We start from the raw sequence: 20,387 nt of genomic DNA, 5'->3' as shown, positions 1-20,387 counted from the left end.
ACGAGTTTTTGGGAATTTCATAGAGAAACGCGTGGAGTTTACTGCACGACCAGCGTACCCGTCACTCGCACGCTCGTGCTCGCAATCGCCAACAAATTTTCAACAACTTACGTTTTAACGTTGCGATGACTTGACTTGAGAAAATTATATCTACACATTGTCGATTTTGGTTGTTGATTCTCGGTTTCTCGGTTGTTGTGATTGTTGATTCCTATATTATCTAGTTTGTTTTCGCGCCTTTTTTTCCCCACACCTATCTATCGCGAAAATTATTCGTACGTTGCCGGTTCGCGTTCGTATTTTATACATATTTGCAGTATATTCGCTTCCGTATCTAAAATGGCGACAGATTTTCCGGAAGTTATCGAATTAAACGTTGGCGGTGTTTTTTACACGACGTCTCTGAAAACGCTTACTCTGGATCCGGAATCGCATTTGTGTCATTTATTCAGCGGCAAAAAGGATCCACCTTTGAAAGACGCCAAAGGCAAATATTTCATCGATAGGGATGGAGTGTTATTTCGATATGTGTTAGATTTCTTGAGGGACCAGGCGTTGAATCTTCCGCAGGCTTTTCGCGAACGAGATCGTCTTATCAAAGAAGCCACTTATTACGGACTTACCAAAATGATCGATATACTTAAACCACAGGTATGTCTCACATTTTCATCGTTTACTTTGTGTTAATCTATTGGCATCTAAATACGAATATATTCTAAAAGTACCTACCCTCAATTGTTCACCTATCACTATTTGCCTAAATGAGTACCTAAGTAATCTGTCACTGGACTACTCATTATTGTTCAATTGCTACAGTTCGCACCTCATCATTTTGTCTTCGACTTATCACCACACGTACGAAATGCAAGTCTCACGTGAATACAAAACATTATTATAGTCGACCATTTAAAATGAAACTTGGTTAGTACTTTCTGTGAAACTTTCACCTCCAGATTATTCCATATCAAATGAACGAGTTTTCTGTTCTTGGGGATCAGTGATTTCTTGGAAAAAATGACGAATGGCGTAAACAGTACTTCTCAAAGAGCATTTGCATGGAAGATAGGGCTGCTCAAAATATTGAAAATAATAGGGATATTTTATCGTGTGAGCAGGGTCAACTTTGAAAACTGAAAATGCTACAAATTCGAAACTTTCGCTATGTTTAGGGTTCATGGAAGCGATATTTTTGAGTTTTGGTGAAAATCAGTGTTACCGCCGTACAAAGTACTGAAAACTGGCTAAAAAGTTGAAAAATGATCTCCCCGTAGCGTCCGCGTGTTCGAAAATTACCCCGAGCACAAATTTTCATGTTTATTATCGTATTAAAAAATTGAGGTGGCGTTTTTTCGTGTTCTCGATTTTCAAAATTCCAAAAATTACGAGAAAATACCCATTGAAATGAAGATTTGACAAAAAAAAAGTTTTCAAGCAATTTTGTAAAAAAAAAACAGGATTTTTTTTGGGAAACTTTTAAACAAAAAGGAGGGTTTTTTAGGCAGGAAATCCAAAAATCAATGTTTTACGGAGGGTTTTTCAAAAAAAGCACAAAAATTGCGACAATTTGCCCATCTTATCAAAAAACTACTTCCTGAGAATTTTGACAAAAAGACAGTACAATTTTTGGTCAAAATTTTTTGACAATTTTGAATTTTGGCAAAAACAGGATTTTTTGGGCAATCCTGAGTACAATTGGCTAGAACAGGACTGTTTGATAATTTTTGCGAAAATTGACCCTTTTTGACAATTGTGCCAAATATTGACACTTCTTGACTATTTTATCAAAAATTGACGATTTTTGACCCTTTTCTCCAAAAATTGACTCTTTTTGACCTCTCCTCCCCCGAAATTGACACTTTTTGACAACTTTTTCAAAAACTGACACTGGACAAATTTCGCAAAAAATAAAACCTTACAAAACAGTTGGACAAAGAACATGACTAATATTTGGCAAATTTTGTACAAAAAGAGGACTTTTCGTCAACTCGCCAAAAATTGACATACTCTCACAATTTTGATAATAAACAGGAATTTTTGACGATTTCGAATTTTGGCAGAAACAGATTTTTTGGAAATTTTGGCAAGAATAGGACTGTTTGATAATTTTGGCAAACATTGGCCCTTTTTAACAACTGTGCCAAAAATTGACACTTCTTGACTATTTCAACAAAAATTGACACTTTTTGACCTTTTTCCCTCCAAAAATTGATGCTTTTCAACTCCTACCCTTCCCCCAAAAAAGTTGACACTTTTTGACATCTTTTCCAAAGATTGACACTTGTTGACTTGGGCAAATTTAGTAAAAAAAAAAAAAACAAAACCTTATCAGCAGTTGGACAAAAAAAAAGGACTATTTGGAACAAAAAGAAGACTTTCTAAACGGATAATGCGAAAATCAAATGGGGTGGGGAAGGGGGGAACAAAAATTATGAATTTAAAACTTTCGAGAATTGGCATGCCTCCAAAAAGTAAAATGACAAAAATGGCTCGAGAGCACATAAAAAGCATTTAAATCATTCAAAATCGCCAAAAACTGATGAAATTTTAGCCAAATACAAAACAATTTGTGCATAAAATTGCGATAGTACGTTAAAAAAAGATGAAAACATTAAAGAAAACATATGAAAATAATTTTAAATCAAAACTAATTTTGTAAAAATTGCACAAAAAATTTTGAAAATTTATATTAAAAAAAGATAAAACCGCTAAAAAAATTAATTCATTGAACTGATTTATAATCGTCAGAAAAATATGAATTTTGGCCAAATTTAGCGAAAAGTGCATAAAATATTGTTTGTGTTCAAAAATGACAAGAACAATGAACATTCAAAAAATAGACACTAAAATCATTCAATGTTCAAAGATGACTGACGTGCTTTGAATGACAAACAAAAAAAGTTGAAAAAAGGGGGCAAATAAATTGTTTTCACAATTTTTTCCGGTGAGTGGGAAGTAAAATTGTTGAAAAATGAGTCAATTAAAGCAATTTCAGACCAGATCTCGGCCTGTTATGAGCAGCTTAGAAATACTCTTGCGATTACATAAAATTGAAAACTTTGAAAAAAAAAACGCGAAATTATACTCTTTTCAGCTGGAAGATTGGAAGGGGAGGAGGATTGAAAAATGTTAACCTCTAAAAAAATACGTAAGTAATAAAATTTAAAATCTTCATCATTTTCGAATCTTGGAATCGATTAAATTTCTACAAAATTTCACCCAAATGAAGTTGAGAGGATAAAATTTACCTTGTTCTCTATAATATCACCATGCTGAGTCGATTGGAGATGGTTTCTAGGTGTTTTGAAGCCTCCAGCAATATCTTTAGGAAATTTTATATTTTCAAAAAAATGCCATAAAAACCGTCCTTTGTGAAATCTTTGAGAGCAAAAACTTCAACTTTTTATTAATAAATTCCGAGTGAAATGAGGCGTCATTTGACGGCGTATTCGTTTTCTGGAAGTTTAATTTTCATATGACAACAATACCAATAGGTACCTATCGTAAAACTACGCAAGTTCAATCATTTCCCTTCCTTCAGAATACTTATACTTATTACTACATATAATACAAGGAAACAATAAATTACGAAACAATTTTGCAACTTTGACATCATCCATCTGCGTAAATGCGCGAGAATTCAAACCACTTTCTGCCACCATATTATGACGTCTATAAGCGCGACGCTTCGAGCTTATGAAATCGTTCGAAGGTGATTTAACCATTAATCGAGCAAAAAGGAATGACTATAAAGCCGAGTCGTCGTCTCGAATGAAATTAGAATATGGTATTGTCAATGTCGCTGTCGAGTGTCGCCTGTCGTGTTTGACTACGTCAGCTGTATGCTACTCGTATTTGTACACAATACACATCTTAACGGTTAAGATTAATAAACGAACACCCTCGTTAAACTATAGCTGATTATTATTGTTTGATGCGGCATCGGCATCGGCATCGGCAGCGTCACTCGTCAGCGTGAAACTATAAAGTCATTTGCGTCGATTTACTAAACACGTCTACCGACGATGACACATTTCGGCGGATGTGCCTTTGTCAAATTGCTTGTCGCGTGAAAATTTTCATTTCGTTTCAAAAATATTGTACACAGCAACATCGAGTCGTCATTCGGCTCGTCAGTCGCCTCATTGTAGTGCTGGAAATCAATACACCCGTTAGTGAAAAAGTGTGCATGCTATTTCTTTATGTACAATTGTACGTACTCGTATAGACGCACTTTATAAGCATTTCGTTTGAAATTCACCCTGGGATGGTATTTTGGCGAAAGAATTTTCGACTCAAGATAAATTTAGAGGTCTTACTGTGAAAGAAGTCGTCCGTCAAGGAGTGATGAAGACAACAGAGGATTCTGCGAAGTGTATTTAGGACTCGGTTGGCAGCATTTCAATATTGATAGTTGGCTTTAATTATGACGCGTCAGGAGAGAAGGAGAAGTCATTCCGTGTCAAATCACCCGACTTTTGCACTTTCTGAATATTTTTCCTCTGGATAAGACGAATAGCGCAAAAATCACCGTTCTCATTGTGCATTTGCAGGAGAGATGAGGGTGTTCAAAGTTTTGAGGAAAATAGACATCCTGCAACGTTCGAGCAGGGTTATCTTAAAAACTAAAAATGGTACTAAATTGGAACTTTTGCCAGTATCAAGGTTCATAAGGGTTTGGGGAGGGTTGCATCCACTACCATTTTAAGCGCCAAACCATGCTCAGAAAATTCTGAAACTTAGCATTAGCACTTGAAGTTTTGGCTTGTGGGGTGTTCTTACATTCTCTTTTGACGTAATTTTTGCTCAAGCCCAAAATTTTTATGCTGATTTGGCTTACCTGCCTCTTCAGAATATAACATTTGAGAAATATACAAGATTTTTAAAAGAGTAGTTTTAAATCGCATGGCTAACTGTATAGAAGAGGGGCTGATCAGACAGCAGGCTGGATTTAGACCAGGAAAATCATGCACTGGACAGATATTACACCTAACGCAACACATTGAAGATGGCTTTGAAAAGAAAAAAGTCACTGGAGTAGTGTTTGTTGACCTCACAGCAGCTTTTGACACAGTGTGCCACGGACTACTCCAGTAAAAGGTGTACCAACTTACAAAGGATTTTAAATTTACACAGATAGTCACTATGTTGATAAAAGACAGAAGATTCCATGTGACACTCAGTGGTAAAAACAGCACCTGGAGGCGGCAAAATAACGGATTGCCCCAGGGCAGTGTTTTGTCGCCAAATTTTCTTCAACATTTACACCAATGACCAACCAATTGGACCAGATACTAACCAATTTCTGTATGCAGATGATCTTGCACTGACTGCCCAACATGATACGTTTGCAGAGGTGGAGGACACACTAAACCAGGCTATAGAAGAATTGGACACATACTCGTACTATAAAGATAACCACCTCAAACCAAATCCAACAAACTACTGTGTATGTGAAAAACCTAACTGATGTGGTGTTCTCCAAAGAAGAATTGGATCTTCTAAACAAGGGTCTAAAATTCTCTTTACCACCCATGAGGCCTCCTATTGAAGATATTATTTCTGATGTGGATGCTTCATTGTGGAGAGAGACCTCAGAAACAAAAATCAGCATAAAGAAAGAAGTGGTAGACATCATCAAAACCCATAAACCAACAAGAATTCCATTTCATCCCCACAACAACACCATCAAAAGCTTGAGACAGAAAGGTGTCTACTATATGAAAGCAGACAAGGGAAACACCGTAGTGATAATGAAGAAAGATGAATACTTGGAAAAGTGTGAAACCCTTCTTAATGAAGGACCTTATGAGAAGTTAAAAAGTGATCCTGTGGATAAAATGGTGAAAGAAGTGAAAAGTTTGGTGAAAACTACTCCCTTCCTTAATAACACTCCTTTTCCTTCCAATCCTAAAGTTCCTAAAATGTACTGTCTTCCCAAGATCCATAAACCTAACTATCCTATGAGACCAATTGTGGCCAATATCAACTCTCCTTCCTATAACATTGCCAAAAAACTCCTTTGTAACCTCCAAAACCTTCCTTTTCCTGAAACTCTTCAAGTTAAAAATAATTATGAACTTGCAGAAAAACTGCAAGGGATTACTATTAATGACACAGACAGGCTCATATCTTTTGATGTACAAAATCTTTTCCCCAGTGTGCCTATTCCTGAGACTTTAGAAATGATAGAAAACTGGCTAAAAGAACAAAATATCAACAAAAAAGAAATAACCCATTATATGAATACTATAAAATTATGCACTTCCCAAAACATTTTCCAAATAAATGGAACTTACTACAAACAAACAGGAGGCACAGCTATGGGCAACCCCTTATCTCCCTTTTTGGCAAATTTTTTCATGAGCCACCTTGAGACAAAATTCAAAAAGAACAATAAAAACTTTCCCAAAGCATGGTTTAGATATGTTGATGACATCCTGTGTATCATTCCTGAAGACTTCAACATTGAGGAATTCCTCAATGCTTTAAATAGTCTCTATCCTACCATCAAATTCACTTATGAGCTTGAACAACAAAACAAACTCCCTTTTCTGGACATGTTAATCATTAGACATTCTGACCATCTTGAATTTGATATCTATAGAAAACCCACCCACACCAATAACTACATTCCTTCAGACTCTTTCCAGCCTTGGAACCAAAAATTTGCTGCTTTCAACAGCATGATACACAGGTGTTTAAATCTCCCCCTAAATAAAAATAACCAAAATAAAGAAATAAAAAACATCATGTCTATTGCTTCCAACCTTGGCTACACAAAAACATCTATCCAAAAACTTATAAGAAAACATGAAAACAAAAAACTAATCAGAGATGCCACAACTTTTATTGCTGAAAAAGATGATGTCAAAAGAGTTAGGATCAGTTACTATCCCCCTCTCACAAATAAAATGAAAACAGTCTTCAGAAAACACAACATACAACCCATTTTCACCAATGATAACAAAATTAAAAACCTTCTTGGTAACACTAAAGACAAAGACAAACCTGAAGACTGTAGTGGCATCTACAAAATCAAATGTAAAGATTGCCAAGGAATTTATATAGGTCAAACCAAAAGAAACATCAAAAAGAGGTTCAAGGAACATCTTTATTATGCTAAATACAAATATGAAAATAAGTCTGCTCTCTCAGATCATCTCATTGCCACCAACCACACTACTTCCTTTGAAAACCTGAACCTCATACAAAAAATAGATAAACCATCTCAATTAAACATTAGGGAAGCAATAGCCATGAAGAAAAACAAAACAAATTTACTAAATAATGACTTAAAACCCTTAGAAAATATCCTACTTTCTGTTATTAAAACCAAACTTGAAGACATGACTCCTACCACATCCTCACCTACAACCACACCCTCTTCCACATGACCACACCCTTGTACTGCCACACCCTTGTACTGTTAAACTACCACACCCTTGTACACTAGTATATAAGCTTGTAGACTTGGTTATTTTGTTCAATAGTGATTTAAGCCTGATGATGAACACTTGGTGTTTGAAAAGCTTTGCACTAATAAATAGTAAAAACTGAGAAGCAAGAGTTATTTCTTCCTAATCTAACAAACTTCTCGCTAAAAGGTTCTTTTTACCAAAGACAGAGACATGCTCTTTTCATCTCAGAAATTGTGAAGCAAAGCGACAATTGAATATTCGATGGGGTGGAACAGATCTGAAGCATGCAGAGAACCCCAAATACCTAGGTGTAACCCTAGATAGGTCCTTGACCTACAAAAGGCACTGTGAGGCAACTAAAATGAATGTTGCAGCCAGAGCTGTGGGACCAAAACAATTTTGGGATTGAAAATTTTTCATTTCAGGATTGAATTCGTTTCTGGATTAGTTCTTCAAATTTTTATTTTAGTTTCAGGATTCGTTTTGGGATTGAAAAATTTGTTTTGGTTCCTGGTTGAATCAGTTTTGGTTTCGGGATTTTCATTTCAACCAATTTTGAGCCCAAATCCACTAATGGACCTTGCGGGGGTCTAAAAAACGGGAGGTTTTGACGTGAAAAATCCAATGGAGTGATTAGTTTAACGTTTTAAGCGCATATTTTGCTGAATTCATTGAGTAATTTTTATTGGTATCTGAATGGTTTACAATAAATGATGTAAAATGACCATTTTTCAAAATAAAATCACGGAAAAAAGGCAAAAATTGAAATTCTGAAACCTAAATGATTTTGTTTTGGTTCCAGGATTGTTTCGGGTTCAAAATTATATCGGTTTCGGGATCAAGAGAAATAACGATTTTGGTTTCGGGATTGGTTTTGGGATCGGATTTGAATCGGGATTTAATTAGTTCCGGTTTTGGGATCGTTTCAGTCCCACAGCTCTGGTTGCAGCGAGAACAAAATATAATTCGCAAACTAGCAGGCAGCAGTTGGGGAGCTAAGCCCCAAGTTATCAGAGCATCTGCACTGGCACTGTGCTATTCAGTGGGGGAGTATGCCATTGCCTGCTCTGTTTGGAGTTGTTCAGCGTATGCAAGTAAAGTTGATATACTCTTAAATGAAGCATGTAGATTGGTGATAGGGTACTTATGCCCAACACCATTGAATAACCTGTATGAGTTGAGTGGAATTGCCCCACCAGCAGTCAGACATGAAGTTGCATCCATGGCAGAGAAGACAAAGATGCTAAAAAATCCGCTGCATCCTATGCATGGATATGAAGAACTGGCAGAAACCTGCCTCAGATTGAGACACAGCTTCATGAAAACAGTTGAAGAACTAAGAGATACTCCTAGCACAGATAGATGTCGCATATGGGATACAGGTGCTGAGGGAAGAACTAGACAGGAAGCCCTACCAAGTGGAGAATATCTGAAATATGGATTGTGGAAAACACTTAGCAGATTGAGGAGCGGAGTCACCTGATCCAAGTACAACCTTCATAGATGGTAGTTGGCTGACAATGATCTGTGGGAATGCGGCAATGTTCAGACTGACAGACACTTATTTGAGTGTGAATTATCAGGAAAAATCAATCCTGGAAAATTAAATGGGACACTTGACAATGAAGCAGTTAGATTCCTTGAGTACTGGCAGGAGAAGGGTATTTAGATTTAGGTTACGATTTAGATCGAGTTTTTCATGTTGATTTAGGCATGTAGATCGGATACGATAAAAAAAAATTGAGAAATCAAATTCAACGCACATTTAAGTTAAATTCATTCAAATATGAAAATAAGTAAATTTAACTGAGAGAATGATATTTAAGCGAAAGACTCGTTTAATGTTTAGTTACAAGAACTGCGAATCGAGGAAAATGCGATTAACTCGAACAAAGGTTCCTGCAATACACACGGGCGCAAAACGAGCAACAACTCGGATGGCAGCGAATGCGATAGCTTGATTTATGGCTCGCAAACGAAGAGGAATATATTTAACCGGATAGCGATTATAAAGCGTCTTTCTTTTCGCTTACGGGTGATCATTGAAAGAGAATTTATCAACTCGAGTACGAGTATAGTCGTCGAATTTGGAAAATGCTCAAAAGCTCGACGAGCATACCGAAGCCTGCGAGCCAAGAACACTGAACAGTGGACAGATGCGTTGACACCGACACCGACACCGACGATGGCGACGGCGACTTTCGTAATTCACGTTTACCATAGTGACACGTTCGTCCAAAAAATGCGAGTAATTTATTTTCACGAGACCTTTGAAAAGCGAATCCAACTACGGTCTACGGTACTCGTATATGCGAGTATATACGAGTAAAACTTACTGAACCGTGAACTGATGAACTTACGAGACTTTCTAGAATTGCGGCCGTCGTCGTCGACGTCGACAGTTTGTATATTCCTAACTCGTACGATATTTGAAAAGCTACCAAATTGTCGGTTATAATAACGTTTCGTGTACCTAACTCGTGGATAAATAAATATCGTACATTCGTATGTTGTGGTACGCGTGGGGGTGAAACGCACCCTAGGTATCTATTATTTTTTTGTACTCGTATAGTATACCTTACCTTACCGTCGAGACGAGAAAGTAATTCGTTGGAGCAGAAATCACTGTGTGTGAGTACGAATATAAGTTTACTAAACACACAAACTCTAAGCATACGTACGAAAGGAATACCATATACTTACTTGTAGGTATGTGTGCTTAAAGTTACGCCGAGAAAATTGAAAAAATTACTTTCGTTCAAAATGCTCGTCTGTGTTCATGGAGGATGCCTTGTTTCCTTAAACAGATCGCTATTCGCTACGTGTACGGAGTACGAGTATGATCTTTCAGCACGTACTGTCAGTGGGTATAATATTGGTTTAGGTAGTTAAAATCTACCATATTTACGAGAGACTAGAGTAACTCGTGCGCTAAATTTACTGCCATTAATTTAACCTCAATACAAAAAGGAAATCCTCTTAAAACGGTCTTTACTTCCGGTTATACGTAGTATTTGGCAAACTTCAACCGAATCAGCATCGTGATTTAAATTTAATTAAACATCTCTGCAGGTTAGATATACTTGTTCGCAATGGCTGCGGCCTTCCCTCTCCCCAATTGTAATCGAAACTTCGTTGTGGGAAGGAAACTCTGTGGCCATTTTCAACGTATTTTACATTTACAGTTTAATATGCTTGGTAATAAAAAAAAATTGAAATGTTTGCCTCACATTCAAGGGCGTGTTCAGGGTTTTTGCTGCCCTGGACCAGACCACTTCTTGCTGCACCCTCCCCCCACAACGCTTTTTGCTGACCCAAATTCAAATTTGTTTATGCTGTCAGTCCCATAACCACAGATCATTTTGAAATTTTGTTCCAATAAAACAGATTTGCTGTTACTTTTTCGCTCGAGCAAGAAATTGTGATTTAAGATAATAATCCCATAGTGGGGGGGGGGGGGGGTGCCGCATAAGGATCTACTGCACTTCCTCACGATCCTCCAGGTCAACTTTTTTCTTGAATGAAGTGTCGTAAGGAACATTTCTAGCACTCGTATTCAAAAAAAAGTGGCCTTACTTACAAAATGGCGGCCATTTTGGTTGACCACTTGTTTCAAAATCAACATTTTTTCCTATTTATGCTCGAACAATGCAATCTGCTCATAAATCGGTCGAAAGTATGCAATTCGGATCAATTTTTACTGCAGGATGCAGATTTTGGATAAATTCCGGTGTCCAGACCTCAGGAGGGGGGGGGGGTGGCGGCATCTGACCGAAATTCGGCGGAAATTAGATGGAAGTCGAATGTGGTATCGAAATATTGGTTTTTTGGAATGAAAATTACGATTTTGATGTTAATTTAGTTGTCCAGCCTTCAGAGACTACAAAGATGGGGAGGGGGTCCTAAATTCCAAATCGTGGAAAAAAATGTTGGAAATATCGGGCGTGGTGGCAAAATCTAGCTTTCTACGAGTGAAAAACTCAATTTTGAGGCTCATTTATTTGCTCGATCGTTAAAAACTCCAAAAGGTTTACTTCAAGCACAACATTTTAAATCAGAAACAGTCGGAGTGCTCACATAGAAGTCTATTGCACCGCCCCCCCTCGATCGACCTTTTCAACTTTTTTTGTTTGAAGGGCGGAGTCCTTGGAAATAAAAATGACACCCTTTTTGGTGGATCTTCAGTCTCGAAACGAACATTTTATGATTCAAATCTGGGGATTCCAAATGAACAGAAAAGTCTGACTGAATATCAGAATGTTATTAATTTTTGAAATTTCGACATAATTTTAGCAAATAAGTATTAATTTTTTTCCAAGTTCTTGACAATTTGACTTGATATCTAAAAGTTCACTTTAATGTGAATAGAACTTTCAGAAAGTGGTGATTTTTTTCAAAGTTTTTAATAGTCTGACATAATGTCAAAAATTCACAGAAATGTTTTCCAAGCTTTTTTAAAGCCTGAAAAACCATTTTGAAATCGGATTAAAACGAACTAAATTTCTCCCCTCGAGGATCCATCTGGATTTTTTTCAAGTGTGCGAAAAATTAGATGAAACAATGTTTAAAAAGGTAAAAATAATTCAAAATTGTAAAAATTGGTAAAATTCAGATAAGATTCTACGAAATTTAGCAAAAACCACACGAAACATCGTTAACACAAGTTGAGAATAAAATTAAACATTAGAACTCATAAAAAACATTGAATAAATGAATGAAAATTTTATTATTATTTGGTTCAGCGCAATATGTAGTGCTATTCACAAATTTTACAAATAGGATCCTTTAAATAAAAACTTAAGAAAGAAAAGAGATTAGGGCTATGAAACCTAAAAGAAATTTTGACGAAGTTTTGTTTTAAGTCTTGAAGGGCGATTTTGCCCGATATTGAAGCAGCAAGCAAGGGTGTTTTCAGATAAGTTCAGGTATTTTTCAGTTACAGTTTTCAGAAAGTCGTTGATCGTTTCAATTGTGAGCTCGGGTTGTATTTGGGGATTCCGGCACAACCATGGAGCGTCAGTGGTGATTCAAAAAAATTTATTTTTGAATGTTTGAAGTTTTTTCTTGTTTGTTTTGGAGATACCGTACCACACTGGAGCCGCATATGTAAATGTAGGACAAAGAATAGTCTTGTAGATTAGTAATGCTGTTTGGATTTTCAAGTGCAAACTTCTGTTGATTAGCGGGAAAAGTGTTTTGAGTTTGAAGTAGGTATAAGCTTTCATTTTCTGTGAGATGTGACTTGTGAAAGTTGGTCGTTTGTCAAGGACGTTCCAAGATATTTAACGGCATCATCACTCCATTCTATTGTAGTGTTTTCGATATTAATGTTTCTGGCAGGGTTGAAGTGATGTCTCAGCCTGAAGATTTTTGTTACTTTGTTCGAGTTGGTCAATTGCACTGGAGAGATCATTACTTAGTTGATGTTCAAAAGTGTAAGGCTTAGAACAGCTCCTTGAGGTATGCCTCTGAAGATAGGTTTAGGGTCCAAAGTGAATCATTGATGCAAATCTGGAAGTAATGGTCTGATTAGAACGATTTGATAATATCAAATAAGTAACGATGTACTTGAGTATTCTGCAATTTTTGTAGAAGACCAGAATGCCATATAGAGTCGTAAGCTTGTTTAATGTTGAGAAATGCTGTGGTGGTGTACTGTTTATTTTTGAAACCTTGGTGGATATTTTTGGTAAGATGATGGAATTGATGTGTTGTTGCTGCATGTTTCTGAAAGCCAAACTGAAACAGTGGCAATATTTCATGTCTGTTGGTGTGATCAGTTAAGCGCTTCAAGATGGTACGTTCTAGTAATTTGGATTTTGGAAAGTGAAGTCAGTGGGCTGATTGGTCTATAGCTAGTAGGAGAAGTTGGATCAGGACTTTTCTTTGGGATTAAAACGATGATTGCTTTTTTCCATTCTTGTGGGAAATATCCTTGTTTTAGGCAAGCGTTGAAGATATCCTGGATTATTTGAATACAACAGATTGGCATGTTCTTGAGAAGTTGATTATTAATGTTATCTATGCAGGTCAGGTGATTTTTTAGGTTTTTAATTTGAAACACGAGTTCGGAGATGTTGGTGAATTTGTAATGTAAACGCTGTGATGTTGCTGATTGGTTCACATGGTTGATGTCTTGAGTATGAGGGTTGAAGCGGTTTTCAAAATAATCAGCAAATAGTTTGCATTTATCGCTGTCAGAGGTGGCTGTGTGGTTGTTATAGATAATTTGGGAGGTTATAGGTGCTTGCGGATTCAGAATTCGTTTGGTTGCATTCCAAACATCTTTACTACATGGTTTTAGGTTAGCACAGTAGTTCTAGTATGATGTATAGCAAAACTCGTTAAGATTCTTCTGAACTTGGTGCGTTAGATGGTTGAGTTGAGGTTTTATATTTGGACCTTTAGCTAGTACGTATAAAAAACATTAAAATCATTTAAAATTGCTCAAAACTAATGAAATTTAGCAAAATTTGTCAGGGTGGACTCGAATTTAGAGCAAAAATTATCCCCACTGAAACCCAACAATTTTAGCCAAGCCGATCCTCAATGTGTATTTTTTCAACAGTTGAAAATTTCAAATTTTCAAACAAAACTTTAAAATTACATAATATTCTTCCAAAGAACTTCTAAAAACTTTCTCAGCTGCCCAAAAATCAGCTTCCCCCCTTCTCAACCAATGCAAACTTTTTGAAGTCACTCTGAAGCCTCCAGCAAAAAGTGGCAAGATTACATTTTCACTTGACAAAGTTTAATCACAATGTTCCGATTTCACGCAAATTTTTCTCACGACTTTTTGCCGACCTTATTTTCGTCTAATTTCGTGATTTTTTTACTAATTTTTCTTCATTTTCTAGAATTTTTTTGTTCTCTTAGATATTTTTTGTGATATTATTGCTCAAACTAAGCGATGTTTTGTAACATTCCTCGATTCTAGATATTTTCAAATGATGGATTTTGGGCCAACTTCGCCGATTTCTAAATTAACGCGATAATTTAATCGGATAAATTTTGAAACATTTTTCTCAAAGGGCCAAATTCCCAAGTCCTAGCTCTATCAATTTTCAACTGATCGAGATTCAACGTAGGTAATTTTCTTTTTTACCCAACAACTTTCGTACTCACTTGCAAAATTAATACCCGCTTAATTCTGTAATACGCAACAATCTGTATCAGAACAGATTTCGTACATCATCGTCTAACTAACGTAAGCACTAAGCAGCAGGCAGATATTACACGTTGCCATTATACATATATTATGTTATAGCAGCAGCAGCCTACAAAATACAATATGCTACGTATATTATTACGTCTAATACCGAAACGGCTGCGAAAATATTCCCTCTAACGCGTATTATCTCGTCATTTTCGTCTTTGTAAGCACGAAGATATTTTTATCTGTTCTTTTTGCATGAAAGCTCCGCTATTCATTTCATCGCTAATCCGTACCCAGCAGTTTTACTCGAAAAGTTTGGATCTGCTTTTAATTTTCTTTTAGATATCGTCGCGTAAAAAAATTATCAACTTATGAAAAGACATCAAAGGATATAGGCCGCACTGAAAGGCATTTCAAAGCCAGTCATCCAATTTGCGCATCTTTCTCGTATTTCTCCGTCGCGATGACGGGAAATAAGATAAGTAGCTATAACTTACTTAAAGACAATTTAATTAGCAAATTTTCCAACCGAATAGTGCAGAACTGTGGTGGAACTGGTGCCGGGTAGAATCATTTGTAAGTGCGAACAGAGTTTTGTAAAAGTTCTGGTGTAAGGATATACGAGTATTTATATACGTAGGATTCTCATTTAATAAGGCGGTTTTGTTTCAAAGTTTGAGAGACGAGGACGACTCGTTCTTACGTGTGGCTTAAAGCGAGAGATTGAATTGTTATGTGTAGAGAGTGAGGTGAAATGAAGTTGACTTTTTTTTTGCAACTCGAAGTAAGGATTTAGAAGGGAAAAAATTAATCCTCCTTCTACACTGATTTGCAGCGGCTAAAATGTACCTCGAAAGAAAATTCCATTTCGCCAAGATTATACCCAACTCGAGATACTTACTCGTATCTGTTATGTATGAAATTAGTCGGCTCACGTTTACTAGAAATATGCTAGGAAAATATGGCATGTCTTTATTCGAGCCTTCTGCGTAATAAAAGGTACCTATACCTATACCTCTAAGACGAAAGAAAGCTCAAAGATACTATAAAGACACTCCGGTGGTACCTTGGCGAAAAATTCTTTCATATTTTGCGCCGAAATGAAATACCGCAGCTTGCCGAGTAAATTACATTCGCTGCGAACTTTAATTAAAAATTCTTTCTTCGTATGTACTAATAAGTACAAAATGTAAAGCGAGCTGAAAGCTCCAGCTAGAGCAGGAAAATTTTCGTGTCGTCGTCGTCGTCGTCATCGTCGAAGATTTTCGTGTCACGTAACACCAAAATACACCGCCTTACGTTAGTTACTTTACTCCTAGTTTCGTTCAAGTACTTACTCAACCAAATACGCGCGCATTCATCGTCCCAAAGTAAACTTTCACACGGTAAATAAAACCCTGTAGGTGGTGTAAAAAATGAACTCAACTCGAGCGTGAAACCTGCCAACGCAATCGAGCTAGGTAGTATTTTTTTCACCTCTTTAATTAACGCGCCGGAAGACTGCCACGAAACACGACTGACAAATGTTTTGTAACCCGAGTAAAATACCTATAGGTACCCTTCTTTGAGTTATTCGACTTCGGTTTAGTACAGCCAGATTTACCTCGAATGAACAAAAAAAAGCTGTCAGAGTTTCAAAATTATATACGTTGGGCGATGGTGTGTTTTCAAAGTAAAGGCAGTACCTTACAGTGTATATTCTTAGTTATAACGATGCTTCAAATTGAATTTACAACGAGTTGGATCGCTTTAATCTTTTACCGGTATGGAAAAAATCTAAAGCAAAAATGCAAATGATTATTACAGTCTTTAGATTTTTTTCCCCCTACATAAAACCTGTGCCATGTGCGATGAAGGATCAAGGAAGGTAAAGGATTCAGGTCTAATTCATGTTTTTCTTCAACAAGTGATGTGATTTTAAATGTAGAATGTGACAACAATCCATTTGGTTCAACATCAGCCTTGACATAATGTAAACAGAAAATTCATCAGCCTGTGACAAGTTTGGGAAAATCTTGTACTGTACGTAGCATTTTCTGGAATTATCATCGAACAATTTGATTTTGTTGGTTTTTCGATTATTAAAGAAAGAACTTTGCAACTTTCAAAGCGAAGTAGTTTTCCACCCCCACCCCTTCAATTTCTACCACAGTCCAATTTGAATTATTTTCATGCCATTCTCTCATCCTCCCCTTCTGAAATTGATGGATTTTATGAGAAAATAATTCCTCATTTTTTTATTGCATTTTCAGTGCAGAAAAGTCTTCCTTCCAGTTTGAAAAAAATCCTCCTTATGCACAAATTTTCCATTTAAGCAGAACTCTTCTTAAAAACCATTTTTTGAAAAAACCTCTCCCGGTCTCCCAAGTTTGGCTATTTCAGTTCTTTATTGAGGGACACCCCTTCCCCCCTTCCCATTGAAAAAAAGTAAAAAGTTGAATAAAATTCTCACTCTGTTGCTCAAAATTTCCAAAAAATCTTGCTTTTATTTTTCTATCAAAATGTTCTTAATTAACTTTTTTACCAGAGCAACAAAAATAAGTTTTTTTTTTCAATTTTTGACGAAACAAAATAAAACGATAAGGTTACTGACCATTTTATTAGAAAAAATGTTTTTTTGACAATTTCTGGAAAAAAACGGAACGTTTGAACAATTTTTGAAAAAAACTAAGTAATTTTTAAAAATTTTGTTAAAAAGCGAGGATTTTTTTGTAATTATTGACGAAAAGCAAGACTTGGACAATTTCTGAAAAAGCGTCACTTTTCAGGAATTATTGGCAAAAAAGTGATACATTTAGACAATTCATGGCAAATTTCTAAGCAATGCTTTTGGATAATTTTTAAGAGAATAAAATTGAAAACCAAAAATTTGGCAATTTTAGTAATTTTTGAGAATATTGGTAAAAAGTATAAAAATCCGCTTACACAATGAACCTATATCCCTCGTGTTACAAATACAAAATACCTGGGACTCATCTTTGATCAAAAACTACGTTGGTCTAAAGTATACCTCAAATTTCAGCTTTCTGGATCAATTTGGTATGATTTTGATTTTTTTCCTTATTTTTCCCTCGTTTTAATTTTCAAAAATTCACCAAAAAATCGAAAAATACACTTCAGAACTTGAAATTTTGTCCGGTGATGAATTTTTGCATACTCTTTCGATATGGTTTTGTCCAGTTCAAAAAATTTCGACCGAGTGATCCTGCGTAGGAAAGCAAAATCTACTTTTTTGGGCACATTGTATTTTAAAATGTTCTTTAGGATGTCCCCTTTAAGAAAAAAAATGGCCCCGGTGGATCGTTGGTGGGGGGGGGGAGTGCAAGTATTCCTATTGTCATATGCCAAACTATAAATTTGTGGCTCATTTCTCATAAAAAAAATCAAAATTTGATCAGATTAACATAGTACATACTTAAAACGCTGAAATTTTTGGTCCTCTTTCAGTGTGCTGAGTCTGCTGGGGGCTCCAAAACGGTTTATGATCATCGCCTATCGACTCGGTAGGTTCGAAATACAGTACAAACTAAATTTCATGTGAACCTAATGAAATTTTGTTTTTTTTTTCATGAGAAATGAGCCACAAATTATGGTTTACACAAATTCGTAAACATTGAAAAATGAATATCAGTGTCTGAAATTTTTACTGGTAGTGTATTTTGAGTTTCATTCACTTTTGAATAACCAGGGTTGCTGTATTCTAGCTAAATTACGTCTGCAATCCAAATAGGACACCGGTTATGAGTAAAACTTTCCACTTGTTCAGAATACTATGAGTGTAATTTGCACGTTCATCAATCAAAAAATAATTTCTACGTATATTTTCTCATCTAGTAAGTGCAAACTTCTCGTATATTTCCAGTTTCACATCTGCTAAAACAACTCGTACATCCCTAAAAAATTCAAACAGTCGAGTAATGGCGACTCTGAGCATTCGCGACCGTACACATTTCGGCGGCGGTCGATGACGGAAAATTTCGCCAACTAAGTACCCACAAAGGTGTTTCTTTAGGTACTCGTACTCGGGTAAGCACAAGCAGTAAGCACGAGTATAACTTATAGTGCACGTTGAACCGCAGACAAACTGCTATATAAGGCGTGAACGACCCGAAGACAAATTGCACAGCCGATTATAGAGGTCAGCAAATAAACTACCCGAGGAAACTCCATCGGTTTCCGCTTATCTGCCAAAGTAAATCATTTCGAGTCCTTTTTAAAAAGTTATTCTCAAATTTAATTTTCTTTTACAATTTTCCAAGTCGCGTATAATCGTCTGCGACTTTATAAAAGCCGACGACGACGGACGCGAAGCCGCTCCATCGGCAGGAACTAAACGCGGTAAAACGTATAATTTCATTTTTTTCTCCTCGCCCTTCCTTTCTCGGGCCGCTGTCGAGTTTTCAAACGACTCTTTTGAAGTTTCCATTCTCATTAGTTATACCTACTCTCAAAAACATACTTTGCAGCAGCCGTGTTTTCTTTTCTATTTTTCTTTTTTTTTTTTTTTTTTGCTCTCTTCCACGATGATGAGCACTTATAGCGAGCCGTGCTCGGCTCAACACGTAATTAAATCGAGGTTATACTACGTCGTCGAATCGACCATCATTTTACCAGTAGAAAACACGACTATTATATCGAGTAATGGACAACTCGAACCTTTTTATTTCCTTGTTCCTTATACGATGATGATAGAATGCAACAATAAACGTTTCAAGCTATGTTCCAAGTAAACAAAGCAATTCATAAAATAAAAACGTCGCTTTCGGGCGTCTTAAAAGTACAGTCAGTTGGTTTTGTATTATTACCAGTCAGTACATCCGTATAGTACATAACAAGATGGCACTCGATCTTTAAAATTCAATACAATTTTCTTCGTGTAGACGTTTTTTTAAAGGGCCCATCAACCAGAAATTGGTGAAAATAAGGAGGCGTTAAAAAGCACATGACGTATTATTCAAACAAGGGAGTGGAAAAACTCTCGAACTGAACAAAAATAGATCAAAAAAGCACGCCAAAAACACATCATCAGGTGAAATTTCAGGCAGTAAAGTACATTTTTCGATTTTTGGAGAATTTTTATAAAAATCATAAGAGACAAAAATGGGAAAATATCAAAATTTTACCAAATTGGCCGAGAAAGCGGACACCTCGAATCTATTGGAATAGTTTCAAATCATTTCGAGCTGTTTTGGAGCCTCCCACGTAGATTTTTAAAATTTGAAATTTCCACAAAATTTTACCAAATGTGGTTGGAAAATTAAAATTCACCATACTTAGACTTACACTTTGTATTAAATAAAAAGCACAAAAAATTCTCAACCTACTTCGATTTATTCAATTTTTTTTGTTTTTTTTTCAACTTTGGGATGCTCTATGCAAGGATTCAAAAATACCTTAGTGGGAAACGGAGGAGTCATTTTTCGAAAGAGAGATTAACTAGAGAAATCCAAAAGCAGAAATTTTGATTCTGAATCAATTTCAAAGTGAAGTCCAAAATTTTCAGGAATTTTTTCTTGCATACCTAAATTTTAACAACTTTTTGGAGGCGGAAGTGAAAAAAAGAGGGAGCAAATTTTCACAAATACGAATAAGAGCCACTTTAATAAATACAGAGGTAGGTACTAAGTACATATTATACTCGTATACCAAATCGAGAATAAAAAATTACAATTTTGTTTACTAACCGAATCACGCATACATTGTCGTTTCTAAAAATACTCAAATGTGTCTATGACACGATCCATTATCACATCTCGATTTATTCCCCGCAGAACGAGATAACAAAACCCTAAAAAATCATGTACTCGTACCAG

The 20,387-nt window shown here is 36.1% G+C and overlaps 1 protein-coding gene across 1 annotated transcript in view; it reads left to right on the top strand.

The window, feature by feature from the left end:
* The window catches only part of Ktl (BTB/POZ domain-containing protein Ktl), a 36,078-nt gene continuing 15,691 nt past the window's right edge, over positions 1-20,387 (top strand). The window contains exon 1 of the mRNA XM_065369832.1: positions 1-651. Coding sequence (XP_065225904.1) covers positions 340-651 — 312 coding nt within the window. The 5' untranslated portion in view covers positions 1-339. The remainder of the gene's footprint in view (positions 652-20,387) is intronic.

Source organism: Planococcus citri, chromosome 5, assembly GCF_950023065.1.
Source record: "Planococcus citri chromosome 5, ihPlaCitr1.1, whole genome shotgun sequence".
Classification (NCBI taxonomy): Eukaryota; Metazoa; Arthropoda; class Insecta; order Hemiptera; family Pseudococcidae; genus Planococcus; species Planococcus citri.
This window is presented reverse-complemented; position numbering and strand designations above follow the sequence as displayed.